Raw genomic sequence first — 23817 nt, 5'->3', positions numbered from 1 at the left:
TACCTGTGTTTGTGGTTTTGTACCTATATTAGTACCTGTGTTTGTGGTTTTGTACAGGCTTTATTGTCCCAGGTATTTGTACCTATATTAGTACCTGTGTTTGTGGTTTTGTACCTATATTAGTACCTGTGTTTGTGTATTTGTACCTATATTAGTACCTGTGTTTGTGTATTTGTACCTATATTAGTACCTGTATTTGTGGTTTTGTACAGGCTTTATTGTCCCAGGTATTTGTACCTATATTAGTACCTGTGTTTGTGGTTTTGTACACTCATCCGTACAGTATGGCATAGTTTCAGTGATACTCCAGAACATTCTTTGAACATGGTAGCACGGTAATAAAGTCCTGTATCCTTGGGTGTGGGCCCATACAGAGCCTCACATACACTATGGACGCAGGCTGCCCGGCTCCACTGTTCGTCATCGCGTTTTTCCAGCGTCCTCGTGCGTATGCATGTATGCGACCGACGGCTTGATTTCATAACGTGGGGAGGAAGAGAGGAATGGGGCTTTGAGCACCAGAGCCGGTCCAGTCTATGCAGCAGTGTTTTCTGTGTTCCCGGGCCATGCACGCGGTGCTGTAGAGGAGATGCGGTAGTGGAGGCTGCTGATGCTGCTGTCCGATCAGCTGTTTTTTGCGTCTTGAGCATCATCGCCGTGACGGCTACAGAGATCCAGATCAAGCTCCGGAGCCAGGGACACCGCAGACCGGATCACACAGGATGGAGTTCAAGCATCTGGTGGAGGCGGCGGAGAAGTGGTGTTCCGGTAACCCGTTCGACCTCATCTTCGCCGAGGAGGACGACGAGAGGCGGCTGGACTTCTACGCGGAGCCCGGCGTCTCCTTCTACGTACTGTGTCCCGGCGGCACCGACAGCTTTGTAAGTGAGCCTCTGCAGGGCCTCGGGCTCTGTGTGTGTGTGTGTGTGTGTGTGTGCGCGCTACCGTAGGTGTGTCGAGGCTCAGCGGGAGGTGGGCTTGTGGCGCTTGGTCACGGTTTTCTAGCTCACGGACGTGCATGGGGAGGGGGGAGAGGTGGTGGTGGGGGGGTCTGGGGGAAAGAATGGAGGATGATGTCATTTTAATTTGGGTCCACACCCCGCACCCTCCCTCTCTCTGTCGATGCTGTTTTTCCTCCATCATAATCAACTGCGATAACCCGGTGAACCCAGCACCAGCGCGCGAGCCAGGTTACAATAACACGAGGCCTGTAACCTTCAAAATAAAAGCTCTTGGCTTTATGAAGTGGCTTTTGGAGCCTACGCAATGAGATGAAAATGAAGTAGCCTCAGACAATTTCTGCTTTTCCTCCAATGTTTTCTTTGCATTATTTTTTTCTGGCGATGAACATAATGTGCTTCTTAAAGCTCAAATTTATTTATTCTGAAAACATGTAATCCACTGACTTCTCTAAAGCAATTTTTGATGTGTTCCCCCTTATTTTTTCACCAATTAGTAGTGTCATTGATTTAGGATACGGTGGCCCTGCGGGACAACAGGATTAATATTTGTGTGCAAAACAAACTTCATTAAAAACACAAATACATGTCCCAAAACACAAAAACGTTTCACAAAACACAAAAATATTTCACAAAACAAAAATATTTCACAAAAAATATTTCACAAAACACAAAAATATTTCACAAAGCAAAAATATTTCACAAAACACAAAAATATTTCACAAAACAAAAATATTTCACAAAACAAAAATATTTCACAAAAAATATTTCACAAAACACAAAAATATTTCACATAGCAAAAATATTTCACAAAACACAAAAATATTTCACAAAAAATATTTCACAAAACACAAAAATATTTCACAAAGCAAAAATATTTCACAAAACACAAAAATATTTCACAAAACAAAAATATTTCACAAAAAATATTTCACAAAACAAAAATATTTCACAAAAAAATATTTCACAAAAAATATTTCACAAAACACAAAAATATTTCACAAAACACAAAAATATTTCACAAAACAAAAATTTTTCACAAAAAATATTTCACAAAAAATATTTCACAAAACACAAAAATATTTCACCGAAAAAATTCAGAAAAACACACAAAAAATTCACAAAACACAAAAATTCTTCACAATTTTTTTTTACCTAAAACAAAAATATTTCACAACAAAAAAATTCACAAAACACAAAAAATTTCACAAATCATTTTTTTTCACAAAAAATTCACAAAACACAAAAATATTTCACAAAAAAAATTCAGAAAAACACAAAAAAATTCACAAAACACAAAAATGCTTCACAAATTTTTTTTTACCAAAACCAAAAATATTTCACACAATTTTTTATAAAACAAAAATATTTCACAAAAAATATTTCATCAAAACACATGAATATTTTACAAAACAAAAATATTTCACAAAACACAAAAATATTACACAAAACATATTTCACAAAACAAAAACATTTCACAAAAAAATCGCAAAACACAAAAATATTTCACAAATCAAAATTTTTCACAATACAAAAATATTTCACAAAAATATATCACAAAAGACACAAAAAATGTACAAATATTTCACTTTTGAAATATTAATCGTGGTGGCCTTCAGAGCCACCGTATAGGATGCATTCTTTTGTCATTATTAGGTCTAAATGCATGCCATAATGAAACCCTACCTAAAAATAGATGGACCAATGATATTTATTGTTATTTAATGATGTTAAATTAAAGAAAATACTCATTTATAGCAACATAAGAGTCTTTAATACCATGCGTTTTTTTTTCTGCAAACTCCTGACATCTCTTCAGACTCCCTTAAACCAGAAGCAGCGCCTCCATGCTTTTATCGCTGTAGCATTACTGTAATATTTTGCAGCCTGTCCTGACAGAAGTCTCCTAGGTTAGACCTTCCCTGCACCCTCCTCTGCCTCAGTGACAGAGGCTAGCAGGGCGGGCTGGGAGCAGATGGGGTTGACCCAGGAGCCAGAGCGTCTGTAGTCAATAACACATTATGTCACACCAAGCGTGCCTGTGCTGAGTGTGTGTGTGTGTGTGTGTGTGTGTGTGTGTGCAGGAATCGCATCCTTCGTCCAGACTGCAGAGCAAGGCTGCTTAGCAGGGGCTTTCCATGGCTGCAGATGGAAAAGAGATACTTAAAAAACCCAGCCTCTGCATAGTCAAAGAGTCCCGTTAAGAATATCATTACAGAGAAGAAAAACATAGCAGAGTGTTACATAACACCACTACACACAAGATGTAGGTGCATTATTACATCATGGTGTCAGTTAGTTATCTCCCTTCCAACTCTCAGCTTTCCTGCTGCTGAGTCTAATGCAACGTCAAAAGCTGCAGCCCTTACACCCATGTAAACACACTTTTACATGCACACACTTCTGCCATGCACTCTGAAATCAGCTCGAATAACCCTCAGAAGCTCTGCAGGAGTCTTAAGATCTAGTTACTTTGGTATGATCGATACTGTTAGCAGCAGGGCGTCTCTTCTTCCTCTCTCACATACACACTTCTCTCTGTTTATCTCCCTGTTTATCCTTTTCCTCCCTCAAATCTTTGGATCACCGCCCTGCTTTATCACTAGAGGGTGCTGTGAGATGAGCTCCGACAAAATAAGAGCACATTAGTGTTTCCACCTCTGCCATTCTCCCCTCAGGGTAAGTCTTTAGTCATCGGGGTCATGTGACACAGTATTTAACAGCAGAAAAAAGAAGAGCCACTGGATTTGCTTTGTTGGAGCTGCCGAGGCACACCCTCATGTGAATCCATCCGTCAGTGTCAGACTGGAACAAGCATCCCTCAGCAGTCCCAGCATGAGGGCTCAATATCAGGCCTGTCTACAAACCTGTGCAGAAATGTCTCCCTGGGCTGATTCACATGACTGCCTCGTGACTCCTAGAACTTACACCGCAGACGATAAAACCAATGCCTCAATTTTCCCCCTTTTAAATATATGAATTAATCCAATAATAAGCATGAAATCAAATGCCTTTAATGCTTGACTGATTACCTCAATCTAAACCAAGAAATTGGGCTTAAATCTGTCAGATCGGGGGCAGGAATCCCAAAACTTTTACTGTTTTAGTCAATTAAGGGATGTGTTTTATAGTTTTGGGGGGCTCTTATCAATCCTTTTTTCACATATTTAGCACAAAATTGCATCTAAAGTTGCTCTATGACCCCATGCACACAGAATCCATCTAGGCATCTCTGAGATTTTTTCCAGTGTTGTTTACATTATCCACCAGTGCATGGTGCGTGCAAGGAAACCTTGCTTTCAGAGAAAAACATCGATCAGAACCAGACTCCCTGGTTGACATCAGCTGTCTGACTACCCATGCTGAGAAAGAGAGAGAGAAAGAGGAAAAACAAGCAGGCAAACAAACTGACACACCGGCAGGAAACAAAAATAACAGAATACCAACCTGAACAGCAATGCTAAAAATAATCAGAAACATATGTGCAAAGAAAGCAAAACCATCTTAACATTAGTGTGGTAGAAACTGGAGTCTAGGTGGTCTGCAACAGCAGGCAGCTCGCAGAAACTATTGATGCAAGAAGAGGAAGCATCCAGCAAAATGATGGGAACATGCCACAAGACTTTAATGAATACAAATAGCACGATGCATGGTTTCCTCTGCAGTCTAAGCCTCTAGTAGCAGCTAGTCCCTGCCTTGTCGTCTCTAACTGTAAACTAGAGTGCCGAGCTAAAAGCATTCACCCCCTTGGATGTTTTATTGACTTTATAAATCAATCATGGTCAATATAGTTTGGTTTTCTCACAAAAAATGCATAAACCTCTTTAATATCAAAGTGAAAACAGTTTAATACAGAAAAGTGTTGATGAAACAAAAATATGTGCTGTAAATAAGTGACTGCTTAAATATCTACCCCCTTAAAGTCGGCTTTTAGTAGAGTCACCTCAGGCTGCAGTCGCAGCTCTGAGTCTGTGTGGATAGGTCTCTATCAGGCTCATACATCCAGACTCTGGAATTTTACTCCATTCTTCCCTGCAAAACTGCTCAAGCTCTGCCAGGTAACATGGGGATGGGGCGTGAACAGTTGTTTCTAGTCCAGCCACAAATTCTCTATCGGATTGAGGTCTGGGCTTTGACTCATCAGCTCCAGAACATTCATCTTGTTGTCTTTTAACCGTTTCTGTGTAGCTTTCTCTGTATGCTTTGGGTGATTGTCATCTGCATTACAAGCCTTCCAGGGCCGGCTGCTGAGAAGCATCCCCACAGCATGATGCTGCCACCACCGTGCTCCACAGTGGGGATGGTGTATTTGGCGTCTTGTCTGATGGCCAGAAAGCTCCATTCTGGTCTCATCAGACCAAAGAACTTTCTTCCTCTTGACCATGGAGTCTCCCTCATGCCTTTTGTTGAACTCTAGTCCAGATTGAATCTGAGTTTTCTTCAAGCTGGTGTTGACAGTGTTGATACTGGTTTATGTCCCACCACTACACTGGTATCAGCACTGGCTTTGATTTCTACTATTCTTCTACACAGCATTCCAAATTATTATGCAAGTTATATTTTTCACTGATTTTTCCTAAATATTAATGCAAATGACAGTCAGTATAATTTTCAAGTCATCAACCTTTAGAGCATTATTCAGATTTTACTAAACTAACCTCCCAATGATAACTATTTTATTTACAAAAGTGAGAAAATCTCAAAATGCTCTGTTCCACATTATTAAGCACAACAGAGTTTTAAAATATTTTATAGGTTGTAAAGAACTGAAAATGGTCATTTGTTGAATCTGCAGCATTAGGAGGTCATATTTACTGAAATCAAAGCTATTCCAATCAAAAACATCTTAACAGGCCAAGTTCATGTTAACATAGGAGCCCTTCTCTGATATCACCTTCACTATTCTTGCATCCATTGAACTTGTGAGTTTTTGGAGAGTTTCTGCTTGAATTTCTCTGCAGGATGTCAGAATATCCTCCCAGAGCTGCTGTTTTGATGTGAACTGCCTCCCACCCTCATAGATCTTTAGCTTGAGGATGCTCCAAAGGTTCTCAGTAGGGTTAAAGGTCAGGGGAGGATGGGGGCCACACCATGAGTTTGTCTCCTTTTATGCCCATAGCAGCCAATGACACACAGGGATTCTTTGCAGCATGAGATGGTTCATTGTCATGCATGAAGATCATTTTGCTGCAGAAGGCACTATTCTTCTTTTTGTACCATGGAAGAAAGTGGTCAGTCAGAAACTCTCTATACTTTGTCGAGGTCATTTTCACACCTTCAGGGACCCTAAAGGGGCCTACCAGCTCTCTCCTCATGATTCTGGCCCAGAACATGACTCCGCCCCCTCCTTGCTGACATCACAGCCTTGTTAGGACATGGTGGCCATCCACCAACCATCCACTACTCCTCCATCTGGACCATCCAGGGTTGCACGGCACTCATCAGTCAACAAGACTGTTTGAAAATGAGTCTTCATGTATTTCTGGGCCCACTGCAACCGTTTCTGCTTGTGAGCATTGGTTAGGGGGGCTGAATAGTAGGTTTATACACGACTGCAAGCCTCTGGAGGATCCTACACCTTGAGGTTGGTGGGACTCCAGAGGCACAGGCAGCTTCAAATACCTGTTTGCTGCCTTGTAATTTCATTTTAGCATCTGCTCTCTTAATCTGATGAATTTGTCTGTCAGAAACCTTCCTCATTATGCCTTTATCTGCACGAACCCATCTGTGCTCTGAATCAGACACAAATTTCTGCACAGTACGATGATGACACTTACGTTTTCCTGAAATATCTCATGTTTTCATTCCTTGTCCAAGGCATTGCACTATTTGAGGCTTTCAGCAGCAGAGATCCTTTTTCTTTCTCATATTGCTGAAACCTGTGGCCTGATTAATAAATTAGTTTTCCTTTAATTGGGCTCACCTGGTAAACTAATGATCACAGGTGTCTGAGATTGATTTCAGTGATCCAAAGAGCCCTGGGACAAAATACCAACCATGAGTTTAACTGAAAAACAAAAAATTGAATGTTTATGACACTTTGCATAATATTGCAGTGTGTACTATACTGCATCTGTGATCATGCCTGGATGCTTGAGAAATCCAACCACCTTTGCTATATAGTTTACAATGAGTTTTTTGAGGACCCCTGTTATGAGCAGAGTAGTAAGAAGAGTGACAGGATTTTAGGGTGGAAGTGGATGCACACATGCTGATGATATCACCATAATATATCACAATATGACACAAAGACGGCCTCTATTCCACTTTATCTACAGTTCAGAGGGAAGTTAGACCAGTTTCTGCTCAAGAAGCTGAGTTTCTGCTCAATCTTGCTGATGAATTATCAGTATGGCATTTTATTGTGAATGTTTCATTGAGCCACAGACATTTCTACACTGATACTTCCATCCAGCGTGGAGAAGTGTCGGCTGTCCGGAGCAATATCCTGAGAAAAAGCCTGATTTTTGTTTGCTGCCATTAACAACAGGCTTCAGGCTTTGAGAGCATCCTGAGAGAAACTGAAAGAAAATCACTGACAGAGTCAGCAAAGCAATACGATATCATGTCATCTGTGTACACTGGGATGTTACAGTCAGTTATAAGGGAGAATGAATCATTGATACACATTTTTAAACCAATAGGGATCAATTAGCTTAACTTTACAACTGCCTTTAGGGGGGAATTTAGGGTTTGAGTTCATGAGATACTTTAACATTTAGGCAGGAGGAGTTGGGATAAAATCTCTGACATTTACACTGTACTCATAGCCACCCTTAAAATAGATTCAATCTTTATTCAGGGATCTATAAGGAAACAGTTCTGCTAATGTTAAAGAAATGTGATCTCTCCCCTAGTTAATGCCAGTAACAGCCTCATAACTGGGAATTGCAGTGAGTAATAAATGCATGGATCGGTTTTCTGAGCACATTTTGAGGCGTGATTTTTGCAAGGTTACGTGGGTACAAAAAAGACTGTCCATGGATTTTGTTGTATGTGGGAGCTGAAGAACACATCCTGATCAAAAATAACAGCAAGATTCCTTACAGTAGTGCTGAAAGCCAGGATGATGTAATCTAGGGCAGCTCTATCATTAGATAAGAATTTGTTTAGCAGCCAAGCACAGTGACTTCACCAGCACAGAATTACTGTTCACCCTGGTCTTCAGGAGGATTTAAACCCTAGAATCAATTTAAAGTCTACAACATGTTGTTTAATTTCTCTCTAATGATTCAGGATTACAGATATCACCTGAAAATCTTCAATCAGAAGCTCTGTGGTTTCCTGACATATAATCTGACAGTTAGACTCAAATCAAACAACGCCCACGCTACGTGAAGAGGAAACTCTGCACCTTTAGAGAGTGTGCTCTGATGAGGAAGTAGATTTTTATGAGCAGGAACAACGGTTTTCTTTCCTAAGTATGGTTAACAAAACGTACTACTCTGATGCTTTAATAAGGACAATTATTCTAGTGATTGATAAAAGTCTTAAAAACTACTTAACTTTGCACCTTTCAGGAGAGGAATAAAGCTCACAATAACAGCAGGTGAACATCTGCATCGTCTGAGCCTCTGTTTACATAATGTATTAACACGGGTGTATATCAGTTTTAGAGATACACAGTGGTAATCCTCAAAGCATACTGAGAACTTTGGTATCTGATCGTTCAGACTGCATATGGATCAGGGACGTCTTCCTTCAGAGTAGAGTGGTTTGTAGATGTAGAGTGTACTGGAACACATTAAAAACCACACCGTCAGCTGACAGATCGATACTGTTCTTGTACACCACAGCATGGCTATATTTATGTAAAAGAGCCGGTCCATTAGCTCTCAAACAGCTGGTAAACATTAAACATTTGGTACCATTTTTATCTTCAAAACAACAAAAAAAAGAAAAAAGTGAATCACCTCTGAAACTGGAGCCGGCTCCGATCTCTTTGAACCACCTCGTCCTCGTCCCACTCTCTCATAACTTAGTCTGGTATCGTATCGCATATATCAAAATTTCTGCCACTGTAAATTGTGTCCATATATAGTAATAAATTAGTGGAGTTTTAGTCTGAACCACCAGACCTATGTCAGGTGAGGTCTTTTTCTTCATTTATCCTCATTCTTTAAACTTGAAAGTGTTTTTTAAGGACTAAAAATTGTTTCTTTGGTCATCCTTAAACCTTAGAGCTCACAGCTATTTTTTTCACCACCATGTCTCGTCTGGACTTTTTTCTTAAAATGCTTGTAAAACATCAACCTGTGGTGCACAGTCATCTTTTTTTTACTCAGGACAACCCGGGCTTTAAGAATATATCTACTACAGTAACATCACTTGAATTCTGAAAAAGTTATAGGACTCTAAAGGCAAAATAAAAAAAACAATCGGAATTTGAAACTCAAAGATTTTCATTGATAACACACAGTAAACATCAGTGAATGAGCCTTTTCTTTGCACAGACTTGTTCTCTGATGTCTTGGGGACACAACGGTGAAAAAATAAACTTTCTGTGACTGACAGTTTTCAAAATATCTACATATATACCATAAAAGTCCATGCACTTTTCTGCAGTTTGATTCATTTGTGCTGTTCCTTTAAGCAGTAGAGAAGCAACTGGTTGACTACAACTCCCACAATGCATTGTGGTAGTTGTGCATGTAAACATTGCCCTCAACAAATATGGCACTACCCACCAAAGAAAGCCAAAGTAAATGATCAGAAATGGATTAAAAATGGACAAAAAGATGCTTATTATCAGATCTAATGCCGTGGTTTTAATATTTAAAGACCCTGAAAAGTCACCAAAGTTTCAGGCTCACCTGAACAGCATCCTTTAGGGCTACGGAGACATTGAGGGTAGCAAATGAATGCCAAAAAGGTCAGCTTTCAGAGTAAAAAACGAGTGTCTGTGACGTATGGTTCAAAAGTTTATTACATTTTTCTAAACTGTGTCACTTCTTGCTGTATACGACAACACCGTCCTCAGAGACCCCAGAAAGTCAGCCAAGTTCTGGGCTCACTACAAAATGTTCTGTAAGAGCTACAAATGCATGGAGGACAGATTTGGAAAGGCACAACACAGAGCTTTCACTGGAAAAAACAAGTTAGTGTCTACAACTTATGGTTCAAAAGTTACCAAGCAATTTACAAAGGGGTGTGCCTGCGGCACGGATCCGTGCTGCTGGAGCTCTAAGGGTCAAACCTTAAAGTGTCCCAAAGGACTGACATTTTTTGTCTGGAATGGGCATTTGAATATCGGTAGCGATATCAGTATCGGCTAAAATGAATCTTAAAGTATCAGCATATCGGATATCGGCAAAAATCCAATATCGATGCATCCCTAAACTTTGTTTAGTAAACAGAGCCTAGGACTTCTGCTTTTGTTGCTGCAGACTGCTGCAGGCATCAGTTTAGTTTAAGTTTATACTAGGAGCACAGGTGGAAAGTAATTACATTTACTCAGATTACTTTAACTGAGCAGCTTTTCTGGGTACTTTTTAAGATCTTTTTTTTACTTTGACTAAAGTTTATTTTGGGGAAGTATTGTTCGTCATCACATTTTAAAAGGATTAAGTACTGAGTAAGAAAATAAACACAAAACATCAAGAAGAGGATGCCCATGCTTTCTAAGGATGCACTATATTATCAGCATGATAGCCTATTAGCAGATATGACATTTTCTGCTGATGTCTACAGATGCTATTTTAGCTATAAAATTCTGCCTATATGCCTATACTTTGTAAACAACTGTTTTAAAAAGAGCTATATAAATAAAGTTATAATTATTATTATTATTATTATTATTATTATATCAGCTGTAAATAACAAAGATCTTAGTGGAGTTTTAGGCTGGAGTTTTGGGCCATCCATCCATCTTCTTCTGTTTATCTGGGGTCAGGTCATGGTGGCAACAAGCGAAGTAAGTCAACCCAGACGTCCCTCTCCTTAGCAAAGTTTTCCAGTTTCTCCTGAGGGATTCTGAGGCATTCCCAGGCCAGATGGGATATATAATCCCTCCAGCAAGTTCTGGGTCTGCACAGGGGTCTCCTCCAAGTTGGATGTGCCTGGAAGACCTCCCCAGGGAGACGACCTGGAGGTATCAGATGCCTGAACCACCTGAACTGTCTTCTTTGGATGCAAAGGAGCAGTGACTCTACTCTGACACATCTCTGAGAGTCGCCACCTTATCGTGGTGAAGGTTTGTGCGTCCCAGTGAACCCAGCGGGATATTAGCCCCTTGTCTCCCAAGGCAAACTGGCCCTGGGGCAGGGTCCAGACAAGAAGTGAATTATTATTATATTATGAAAACCCTCATAATTCAGAATCTGCAGTCTTAAGTCACCTTACAGGGAACAGGGAAAGCTCAGCACCTCCCTGGAGCCAGACCCAGGGTGGTAGCATACCTGAAGCCTGAAAAGGCTACATGGAGCCGCCACCCTGTGGGCCCCCACCTGCAGGGATAGGCGTGACGGTTGGGCAGTAGGCAAGGGTTAGGGTAAGGTGTACTGAACCCGGCAGCTCAGACTGGTCCTCGGTACGTGGAGTCTTTTGACTTGTGAGCTGATTCTCTTCCCAAAAATCAGCTCAAATATAAGATAAGGACTGGCCCTGCTCTGGGCAACATTAGCAGGATTGTCTACATTTTTTTCTTTAATGCTAAATGTTTTAAAATTATGCAGAATTTATAATAACGTTAAAAAGACAGACCCTTTAAAAGTTCCCAAAGAGTGAAAGTTATGCTCTTACAAAGAGACAGAGAGCTGAGGAGGTGATGCTGTCTAACTTTCACTAAACATTCCCAGTGTGCCGTTTAAACAGTGGTCAGGAGCCTGCATTTATTTCTGGAGAATAAACAGGATACTAGTCTGTATTTGTAGTCTAGGACTTCTATCTATGCTGGAAAAAGGCCTTGATTTTGTTTGATTTTTACCTTTAATCCTATCAAACTGCAAAACCCTGCTGTGATGCCAACCCTAGCATAAAGAGCTCAAACATCTCTACCATTACTCATAGTTTCAGTTTCACTGTCAAACATTTTAGGCTCTATTCTGATAATAATGAAGCACTGAGTCACTTTAAACAAGGCCAGTAGATTCATCACTTGGCACTCTATAATTCCATATTTAGATATTCCCTGTTTTCCAAACATTTTAAAAATAGCACGTGTGCTGTTAAAGTTATTTTCTCACTCTTTGATAAATGTTCAGGACTTTGTGTACAAACCCGAGTCCTCTGTGTGTGCGTGTCCTTGGTGAAATGTCTCTTAATCTGGTTTAATTGCTTTGTTCTAGTTTTTATGTCCACCACGGCCCCGAACCGGCTTTATTTACTCAGGAGGCTAAACTCAGGGAGGAGGAGAAACACGCCATTATTTTAACAAATTCCCTCTTCAAAAACACAAGTTTATTTATAAAAATATCACTGTTGCACCCTTGAAACAGAGACGTTCTTTTGGCTCAAATCAAACTTTTCTCTACATCTGTGTTTTGTCTGCAGCACGTGTGGAGTGAGAGTGAGGACTGCCTTCCCTTCCTTCAGCTGGCCCAGGACTACATCTCCTCCTGTGGGAAGAAGACTCTGCTGGAGGTCCTGGAGAAGGTCTTCACGTCCTTCAGGCCTGTAAGGAAACTAAAGTGTGAAGCTCTCAGGAGTCACACTTTTCTTTTAACACGCTGCGTGAACCACGGCACAGTGAGGCCTGCCTGGCTGTTCTCTTGGGACTGAACATGCTTAACTCTCAGCACTGACTCATTCAACATGACTACACTTCTGTTATGGGTTCTTAAAATGCTGCTCCTTTTTTTTACAGAATATTATCAGGATATATGAAGTCAACAAATTACCTGTAGGACTTTCTAGCTTGTTAAAAAAACACCCCAAACGCCCTAACATTAGTTTTCTGGAAAATAATTACTGTTTATTTCTAAAAACTATGACCATCCTGTAGTCAAACTGGCATTTAAAGGGTTAAAATCCTTAAAATTATTCAATAATAAATTGTTTTGATTAAAACTGAAGTTGATCCAAAGATTTGACCAAAAAAAAGCAGAAAGAAATATTAATGTATACTATTTTTATTGCTGTTTTTGGAAATGGCAGTTAAAATCCTCTAAATGATTGAATGTTTGGTAGTTTTGAGCACAGCTGAAGTTGTTTAAGAGATTTATGCAAAAAAAAAGCAGAAAAAAATATGAATGTGTGAAGTTTTTATAGCAGTTTATTGGAAGTGGACATTTTTGTCCTGAATGGCTCTAAATGGTGGTAAATTAAAGTGATGCCTGAGGGTTAAATATATTCATTTTTAGGTCAAATATAAATTTTGCAAAGTCCAAACACAACTGGACAGATAGGCATAGACAGGCTTTAGAATGTGCTTACTTTTAGAAATACCATTTTTACAGCAGGAGGGTCAAGGGTCAAGACAACAAGGAAGTAACTTCACTCAGCCAAGAAAAACAGTCCCTCATAAAACCACAATGTGTCATTTCTTCCCTGCAGTTTATGGCTGATTAGACAAACGATATAAAGCATTCATTAAAGAGGTTAAGAGGTGTAGGGTCATGTCTGTCAGAGCTAAACCTGCTGTTTCCTTCATTTCCAGTCTTTACTGACTCAGCCTGTAGGTTTATATCTGACAGATGCAACTGCTTAAAAAGGTGTTGGATTGTACCTTTAAGGTCTTTGTTTCAGGAATAATTGGAGTAAATTAAGATGTTATGAGGAGCTGTTTGTCTTAGGAAGTAACTAGAAAATTGACTTAGTAAATACCAGTGCGGAGAGCGCTCGGTGCATGATAAAGCTGTGTGGTCAAACTCGAGTAAAAGTGGTAGCAAGATTTTTTGCATCATAACTCAAATGCAGAGTTAGATTATTACTAAATTCTTAAGATTTATGAGCAGTGATAATTACTTATATGTAAAAATAAATTATATGTCAAATAAAGCTGAAGTCATCTACAAATAATTAATTAATTTATCATTTTTGACCACAGTATTAATGCATTAGAAAAGCATAACCCTAATACCCTTTTTTTTCAAAGAAATATCATCAAGAAAGTATGAAAACAACATGAAGGAAGGAATCCTGTCCTGGCATCAACAGCCAACCTGACACGCCAGATAGTCTGGTTCATAAATCCCTTAGCATCAGGATATTTATTTCTCATTCATCTGGACAATCTTTCATGCACAGCCTCTGGGGAAATTCTCAGAAGGTTATTGGATGAGCATTCTGTCTGTCATATTCATTAAGGGCCAATCAGAGCGACAAGAAAAAATGAGGTAGCAGGCATACACAGCTCTGGTGGTAGCCAGAGCTTGACAGGCAGGCGCTGTGGTAGTTTATGAACGGTGGCTCTTGTTGGTGGATAAAACTCATGTCAAAGTTAATCAGAGAAGTGCTTAAACATCTTCTCTGCAAAGAGAGGGTTTCACTGTGATTCTTTGGTCCTGTTTTAATAAAGAAATGTGTCCCAGTTCTGATCAAAATGCTGCTACACCACAGCTACAGTTGTTTTTACCAGCTCACGGTGCTACTTAACCCTTCCCGTAACGATCACAAACTCATGCCGTAGTAGGTGGGAAGGAGAGCACAAATATCTTTTCCTCCAGGAGAAGCTTTCAGTGTGGCTCTTTGCTCTCTATTTGATAAAGAAATGCTGTCCGGTTTTGATAAATCTGCTGCTACACTAGCTACATCAGAGCTAAATGCTACACTAACAACAGCCATCATTATTGGCTTCCAGTAGGGCTAAACCCCGCCCCTAGATTCTGCCTCTTTCTCCTCAAATGATGCTGATTGGTCAGGTTTGTTTTCAGATCTGGCACAGTTGTTTCAGACCCGATTGTTGACATGGATTCTGGCCAGTCCATCTGCCTTGCAGGGTTAATTAACAGTAGCTCTAGACCTGAAACTTTACCCTTGAAAAGATAAGTCCCCCTTTTTTAGAAGTCCAACCCCATCTTGAGTTTCTTTGGCCAGTGCTGTTCCAAAAGTTGAACTGTTTAGGGCGTTTTTTTCCTCTCAGGGTGCTGAGCTCTGAAATTACTAGACTGACTTTGTGTTGAAAATGAGAGCTGTCAGCGAAAAAAACCCATACCTTTCCACTTACCCTAACCCTGGACTAACCCTAACACCCTTTTTTAAGTCGTATTCATAATCTTAGAGGTAAACCTCAGAATGTCAGGGAAAGTGACATCACAGCATCCAACCAATCATCAATGGCCCAGAGCATCTCAAATTTCCTGTTTCCTCCAGAACTTGTAAAATGTATGTTGACATCTCTTTTGGTCCCAGAGTGTGTCATCTATTTAAACTCCTTATTACGCCACAGTGCTGGTGTCAGTCGTCACCAGACTTCACAAGGATGGTAACACATTCATCCTGAAGACATTCATGTATGCATGTGGTCTGTGGTCACTCAGTTGATCTTGACTTTCACCATGATAATAAAATAAAAGTAAAAAGTCTAGGGATGCCAGCCAATAATATTCTGCAGCTTAAATTTTGAATTTTCAAGTATTTGATGAGTGCCTTATAAAGGGTTAATGACTGTGTTTATAGATGATATTTACATTTGTTATTAATGCTTTATCAAGATTGAGCTTTACTCTTTCCTCATAGTGTATAGTTTTTATTAGACGTTTCCTGATGCATAAATGGCAGAAAAGGCACTGATGTGTTATTATACTGAGCAATGGTGCAGATGCCTAAAGCAGCTTCAGTTAGGTTACTCCTGTAAAAGTATGACATAATCAATCTTAAATATGTTACTAGGGTTGTTTGGATTCTGATACCAGTACTGGAAATATGTCTGATACTTAAATGCAGGTTTTGGTATCGAGTGCAAAGTTTACGCACCGATCCGACAGTTTTAATTTCATCAACTAAAACTATGACTTTTCGTCAACAGCCTTTTTTTCCATGACAAAAACTAGACTAAATCTAACAAAAACAGATCTGTGATAACTAAAACTGACAAAAACTTAGTTTAGTTTTCTTCAAAATGACTAAAACTAGACTAAAATGTAATGTAGTTTTCATCTGACATTCAAAATCTGTGATATTTCTCCACTGTGGGTAAATCTGTCTAAAAATAATGTATCTGCATCTATTCTGCCTCTCAGCTGTAGAAAGCAGGGACCCCAGGTTTAGCAGAGTGCAGGGAACACACTACCATGATTTGGTACCAGATTTAGGCAAGAAAATAAATGCTTGGACTAAAATTAAAGACTAAAATGTGAGGACTTTTTATGGACTAAAACTAGACTAAAATATTTTCATTTTTCATTGACTAAAACTAGACTAAAGCTAAAAAAGGATAGAAATGACTAAAATGTGACTAAAACTAAAATGTGTTTCATTTAAAGACTAAAACTAAGACTTAAATTAAAAATAGCTGACAAAATTAACACTGTGATACCGTTTGGTTTAACTTTTTATTTTGCTTCGTTTAGCCACGCTAAAACCTGGAAATCAGTTCTTTTGCACTGCTGGAAAGCACTGCATGCACGAGCTACCGTTTTTAGAGCAGAGAAGAAGAAGCAAAGGACCCACTGCAGCAGCAAAGAATGGTGTCTGCGTTACAGTTTTTCTCTGAACGTTATCGTTAAAACGCCTTCTAGACCGGCGCTGTCATACTTGACAGGAAGTGGCACAGTCCATCAAAAGTTAAATAACTTTTGAACCATAAATCGTCGCCTCATACTTGTTTTTCCTCTGAAGCTAGCCGTTGTGCCTTCTCATTGACGTCTTTGAATCCTGTTGGCAGCATTTTCAGTGAGCCTGGAACTCGTGGGACTTTTAGGGACTTTAATGGCTAAATCCACACCAGTAAACCTGATACTGAACGTCTTTTTTTCTATTTTAATCCAATTACGATAATTTATTACCGCTAGCTTGAACGCTAGCCGTCATATTGTATTCCCTTTGTGAGGGTCTGTCGGCCAATAGCAGGCTGTTCTGTAACCACGTCATACTGCCTGAATAAAGGAGAGAGAGAGAGCCTGTGCTGCAGCCCCCTGTATTAATGATATTTTAATATTTAGCAGTAAAACTCAATAATCAGCAGGAAAACAACTCTAGGATCACAGAGATGCTGACTATTATGATTCTATTTGTTGAGTCAAATATACAGTAGGTCTAAATCAGGGGTGTCAGCCTCAGTCACAGCAGGGGCCGGATTCTGAGTTTGGGTCTAACCTGAGGGCCTAACAGGGTCGATATTTAACCACTGTGTGCCAACTTAAATGATTTTGAGGTGATAAGGTCAACATGATAGTTAAAAGTTAAAAACTCAAAATCTGAGCTAAAAAATCAAACTTATACATTTTGAAGGTAAAAACATGACAATTAAAGTCAAAATAATGTTTTTAAAGGGCAAAATATGAGTAAGATTCTGAAACCATGATTTATAAAAGGCAGAAAAGGGGATAAAAGTCAAAACCATGAGTTTTAAAGGTCAAAATATGAGATAAACTTTCAAATTCATGAGTTTTAAAAGTCAAACTATGAAATAAAACTCGGAATCACAAGTTTTAAGGGTAAAAAAAATAGAAAAAAGTCAAAGTAAGGAGTTGAAATGGTCAGCAAAACTGAGATAAAATTCAAAATCATGAAATTTACCAATCAAAATGTGAGATAAACATCAAAATCGTGAGTTTAAAATGTCAAAATATGAGATTAAATTTCAAACTCATGACTTTTGAAAGTCAAAATATGAAATAACATCAAAAATCACAAGTTTTAAAGGTAAAAAATGAGATAAAAGTCAAAGTTAGGAGTTGAAATGGTCAGCAAAACTGAGATAAAATTAAAGTTCATGATATTTAATCATAATGTGAGATAAACTTCAAAATCATAAGTTTAAAATGTTCAAATATGGGATTAAATTTCAAATTTGTGAGTTTTAAAAGTCAAAATATGAAATAACATTAAAAAAATACGAGTTCTAAAGCTAAAAAAATGAGATAAAAGTCAAAGCAAGGAGTTGAAATGGTCAGCAAGACTGAGATAAAATTCAAATTCATGAGTTTTAAAAGTCAAAATATGAGGTAAACATCAAATTTGTGAATTTTAGACATCAGACTATGAAATAAAAGTCAAAATTAGATAAAAAAAATTAGATAAAAGTCAAAGTTAGGAGTTGAAATGGTCAGCAAATGGTCAGAGAAAACACAAATTTCACCTACGCTCCTGACTTTTTATCAAATTATTTTTTCTGTTTACTTTTTCTAATTTTTATGACTCAACAAGGATGTTATAAATCATCATGGTTAAGTTTACATCTTTATGCTAGAGGAAATCTGCAGACCTCATACTGCTGGGCCAGTTATAATAAAAATATATGATCTGCTGGGTTGGGTATAACTGTCAGTCAGTCCAGAAAGTTCTCCCTGGTATCGGATCAGTACTCGGTATCAGACGATACCCAACACCTGGGTATCGGAATCATCTCAGGAAGGAAAAATGGTATCAGAACATCCCTATATGTGAAATTTCACATCAGTGAGTGTCAGTATAAAATAGTAAAGCCTGACCTAATTATGTGTAAAACACCGCCATGCTCTGCCTGGTGTTGTATGTTTGTTTGGCCATAAACACGGTCTCATTAAACCGCTCTGTTCAGGACAGGAGGAAATTATAACGGTGCAAATGCCCACTTTATAACCACTAACGTTACCTCCCCTCTCTGCCCTGCAGCTGCTGGGGCTTCCAGACATAGAGGACGACAGCTTCGAGCACTACCACGCTGACATGGAGGGAGAACCAGGGCCCGACCACCAGCAGATGGGGGTCAGCCAGCAGTGATAGGCCTGGGACGAGGCCTGCAGCTGGGGCAGAGCTGCTCTGGGCCTCTACTCATACGTCCAAACACTTGACAACACACTCTTCTAAAAACACACACATATGAACACACACTACATACCTACTTGCAGTCAACTTGCTAAAAATGCACCACCATGTTCTTGAATGTCTCAGTGGCTTTGCTTCCCAAAGAGTGCACTCTGTTGCACTGTTTTAATCCCCCGACAAACCAAACACACAGAAACAAACACACACACACACACACAGGGGCTACGTGAGCAGCAGCCATGTATGATGCAAGTATCCTAATGATTCACCATCTGGTTAGTTCAAGTTCCACAGCACAGCAATAGTACATGGGCCTCAGCTGGCTTTGTTATGCAGAAATACAGTCAGATGTTACCGCAATACACACGTTTCCCCCCGTGGCTTTGGAGATGAATGTGACGGGTAACCTACTTTCTCTGCACGGAGGGCTAAATGAAAGTGGTGCGGGTGAAAACTGACAGTTTGTGGCTGTGTGAAGCAGTGGGAGTGACACAGGTGAATAAAGAGGGGAGGAAGGAGGAGGGGAAGGCGGTATCATTTTCCACCTCATGGAGGGAAAGAAGGAGAGAAGTGAAAGAGGAGCCGCTCTCAGATTATGCCACTTTAAAAAACAGCTAAAATACTCATGAAATGAATTTTACACACCGGCGCTTTACTTTGAAATCAGAGTGTGCAGCTTTACAGTAGCATGGATCATTTTAAGAGGTGGTTCTCTCACCTCAAAGATTTTAAAGTCACATTAAATCAATGTTACTATCATATGACCATCACAACAAAGCCCCATGCTGCAGTTTAAGCCCTGTTTTGGGTGTCTCAGTGTCACATGACGCCCTAGTTCTTCTATCTTGTAGTCTTCCTTTCCTGGCTGTTGGTGGTTCACAGTTCGCCCTCTTTTCTCAGCACAATCCGATGAGAAAACTTCCCAAAGCTAGCCAAAACCTCTTCTGCGTATGTTATGATTTCATCGCTTCTTTCGAGGTTTCTCTTAACCATGGATTTAAAGAGTGCACACCCAAAGCCCTGAGTGATATCACAGGACAGAGAGAACCTATTTGACAGGCACCCTCTGCCTCCCCTGTAATCTCTACTCTCACAGTGTGTTGTTGTTCGTCACATCCAGTGCACTGCTATGCTTTAGCCCCCACTGCTGACACCCACTGATCCACATGCAAGACTGTTGCAGAGGTTCCCCCTTAGCCCGGTTACTTTGGCTTGTAAATGTTTTACTTTATTGCCTATTTGAATGTTTATCATGCAGTGTATCTTCTGTTTGTCCTCCGACGTGTGTGAAATTGTTCAATAAACGTGTGAACTGAGCCCTGAAGGCTGCTGTTTCCTCTGTGGAGCTCCAAACATGGAGGCTCTTCTCATCACAGACTGGACTGGTGACCTGCTGCTGTGCCAACAGCCGCTGGTGTTACTGGGGTTGACGTCACGCGCCACCTGACGCGCCCACTCAAGCCTGCGTCAAGCTGCAGACTGGAAGGGAGGCACAAACAGGAAGTGGAGCGGTGGCCTTCAAAGTAAAAGCACAAAAACTTTATTCTCGCTGCAAATGGTTTTCTCCTAATTAGACCGGTATGATTACTTGTAATTAAGCAAAAAGAACAAACACAGCTTTCAGATAAAGTATAAATCCAACATATTTTATTCAAACTTTATTGAAAACATTAAAGCTTTTATCTAAGCTTAATAGATTTAGAGCCAGTTCATGCAACTTTTTAATGCAGTAAACCAGGGTGTCAAACTCAAGGCCCGGGGGCCAAATCTGGCCCGTGGTCCAGTTACACCCGGCCCACCAGATCCTACCATGTTTTCATTATAACCAGCCCACTGGTTTGAGGGCTGCAGATTTCCTCCAGTTTAAAAATGTAAACGTAACCATGACGATCTAAAATATCCTCGTTAAGACATTAAAATTAGAAAAAGTCAAAATAATTAGATAAAAGTCAGGAATGTGGGACAATACATTTCTGTTTTCATTTCAGAGTTTTCATTTTGCATCTCTCAGTTATTTTTTGACTTTATGTTTTATATGCTGACCTTTTCAACTCACAATTTTGACTTTTATCTTATTTTTTGACCGTTTAGATCCTCAATTTTAAAATTTTAAATAATATTTTGGCCTTTTAAATTCATGATTATGATTTTTTTTTCTCATGTTTCGACCTTTTTAGCTCCTTACTTGGACTTTTATCTCATAATTTGACCTTTTAGATCCTCAATTTTAAATTTGAAGTAATATTTGGACCTTTAAACTCACAATTTAAATTTTTTTCTCACGCTTTGATTTTTTAAACCACTGATTTTGAATTTATCTAATATTTTTGACTGTCAAGAATCTAATTTCAACTTTCTGTCTCATATATTTGCCTTTTAAAGCATTATTTTGACTTTAAATGTCATGTTTTGAACATTTTGAGCTAATAAGTTTGAATTTGTATCTAAGATTCTGAGCCTTTAAACTTATCATTTTGACCCTTTTCAATCTCAAAATCATTAATCATCAGTTTATCAGGATTTTCTTCCCCCATAATTCATTGCAGCTGGAAACAAGGTTGACAGTTTATGGTTAAATGTGGACCCTGCTGGGCCCTAAGGTTGGACTCACATTCAGAATCTGGCCCCTGCTGTGATTTAGTTTGACATCCCTGCAGTAAACAGAGTATGTACAGGTTATTAAAGCATTTACGAATGCTACAGAAACAAGTCTGTCTACTAGAGCAGGGGTTCTCAGCTTTTCAACCCACAACCCCAAAATAAAGGTGCCAGAGACTGGGGACCCCCACTGTACCTGAAGGAGGGCAAACACAGCCATGCACAGAGGTCAGCAAAATCACGATCCTTTGTCAAGTTAAACTGTGGTATCCATATTTTATAGTTAGCCTGAATAATAATAACTCTTATCAAATGAGCATTTTTTAAATTATTTCGTGTTTTAATAAATAGCATTCTTAAAAATCTAAATCCCTTTTCTTAAAAATAGAATTAAAATGGGTTAAAAGTGGCAAAAATTGGTGGAAAAAGTGGTGAAATGGGATTTTGGCAGTTGCAGAAAATGGTCAGAAATTGCAAAAAAATTGATTAAAGAGTTTAAAAAATGGCAGAAATAGGTTGAAGTGGCAAACACGGACATTAAAAGTGGTAAAAGGGAATTAATAAGTAGCTGAAATGGGTTTAAATAGGTGCAAAATTTGGTAATATGGGAAAAAATCTGGTTGAAACATTCCAAAATGGGTTAAATTGGCAAAAATGGGTGAAATAAATAGTGAAGTGTCATTTAAATGGGCATAAAAAGTGGTGAATAGCAGCAATAATGGGTAAAAGAGAGGCAACAATAGGCAGAAAGTTGCAAGAACCAGTTTAGAAGTAGCAAAACAAGGCAGAAAAAGGGGTTTAAAATCAACAAAAATGGGGTTTAAGTGGCAAAAATGTGTAAAAAATTGGTTAGAAAAAATGATGAAAACGGGTTCAAATTGGCATAAATTGCGTAAAGAGGCAAATGGTTCAACCCTCACGTTGAGAACCACTGAGCTAGAGCACTCATTTCCAAATCCTGGGCTCATGGTTGGGTCGCAGGAGATTTGTTTTTGGTCTAAAGGAGTTTTGAGAATTTCTTTTCTACAGTGTTTACATTTATGCCTGCAGTACACATTGTAGCCCCACAGGGGGCGCCACCCTATAATACTCACCCTATCTACCATAATAAAAAACAAAACAAGCTACCAGGATAGCAAAAGAGCTAAAGTCACAGTCAGTGATGCTTGGCTAGTAAAAAGAAATGCATTGTTCTAGACTGCACAGCCAATGAAGGCCCATGGGGCCAGACAGGAAAAAGGCTATGTGACAGAGGTGAAGTGGTTTCTGCAGGCTTGTAGGACAGACAGCACCAGGTCAGGACCAGACTGGTCAAGTCTCAATGTCCACACTCACACACTCACTGATTTTCAGTCCCGCTAAGTTTGTGTGGGTTTAGGGCTGTCCCACTGTCAAATCATAAAGTGTGTGAGGGATCGCTCACAGACTTGGAGGACGCAATAACTTAGATGTCTTTTCAGAACCCGAAGACAAACCTCAAATACCCCTGCTTTCTCCTCCACCATCCTCATCTTGATCTCTGTCCCTGCTTGTTTCTCCTCCACCATCCTCATCTTGATCTCTGTCCCTGCTTATTTCTCCTCCACCATCCTCATCTTGATCTCTGTCCCTGCTTTCTTCTCCTCCACATTCCTCATCTTGGTCTCTGTCCCTGCTTTCTTCTCCTTCACCATCCTCATCTTGATCTCTGTCCCTGCTTTCTTCTCTTCTATCATCCTCATCTTGGTCTCTGTCCCCGTTTTTTTTCCCTCTGTCATCCTCATCTTGATCTCCGTCCCTGCTTTCTTCTCCATCCTCCTCATCTTGATCTCTGTCCCTGCTTTCTTCTCCTCCACCATCCTCATCTTGCTCTTTGTTCCTGCTTTCTTCTCCTCTATCATCCTCATCTTGATCTCCGTCCCTGCTTTCTTCTCCATCTTCCTCATCTTGCTCTCTGTCCCTGCTTTCTCCTCCACCATCCTCATCTTGCTGTCTGTCCCTGCTTTCTTCCCCTCTATCATCCTCATCTTGCTCTTTGTTCCTGCTTTCTTCTCCTCTATCATCCTCATCTTGATCTCCGTCCCTGCTTTCTTCTCCATCTTCCTCATCTTGCTCTCTGTCCCTGCTATCTCCTCCACCATCCTCATCTTGCTCTCTGTCCCTGCTTTCTTCTCCTCTATCATCCTCATCTTGATCTCCGTCCCTGCTTTCTTCTCCATCCTCCTCATCTTGATCTCTGTCCCTGCTTTCTTCTCCTCTGTCATCCTCATGTTGCTCTCTGTCCCTGCTTTCTTCTCCTCTATCATCCTTATCTTGATCTCTGTCCCTGCTTTTTTCTCCTCTGTCATCCTCATCTTGCTCTCTGTCCCTGCTTTCTTCTCCTCCACAGTCCTCATCTTGATCTCTGTCCCTGCTTTCTTCTCCTCTATCATCC

The 23817-nt window shown here is 39.7% G+C and overlaps 1 protein-coding gene across 1 annotated transcript; it reads left to right on the top strand.

Moving 5' to 3' along the window:
* Positions 1–477: 477 nt before the first annotated feature.
* On the top strand, positions 478–20122 carry mturn (maturin, neural progenitor differentiation regulator homolog (Xenopus)). The gene is made up of 3 exons (XM_041782455.1): positions 478–881; positions 12450–12572; positions 18654–20122. Exons 1-3 carry the CDS (start codon positions 723–725, stop codon positions 18759–18761), a joined length of 390 nt encoding a protein of 129 aa, XP_041638389.1. The 5' UTR covers positions 478–722; the 3' UTR covers positions 18762–20122.
* The last annotated feature ends 3695 nt before the right edge of the window (positions 20123–23817 follow it).

This window comes from Cheilinus undulatus, unplaced genomic scaffold (assembly GCF_018320785.1).
Source record: "Cheilinus undulatus unplaced genomic scaffold, ASM1832078v1 Contig17, whole genome shotgun sequence".
NCBI lineage: Eukaryota > Metazoa > Chordata > Actinopteri > Labriformes > Labridae > Cheilinus > Cheilinus undulatus.
This window is presented reverse-complemented; position numbering and strand designations above follow the sequence as displayed.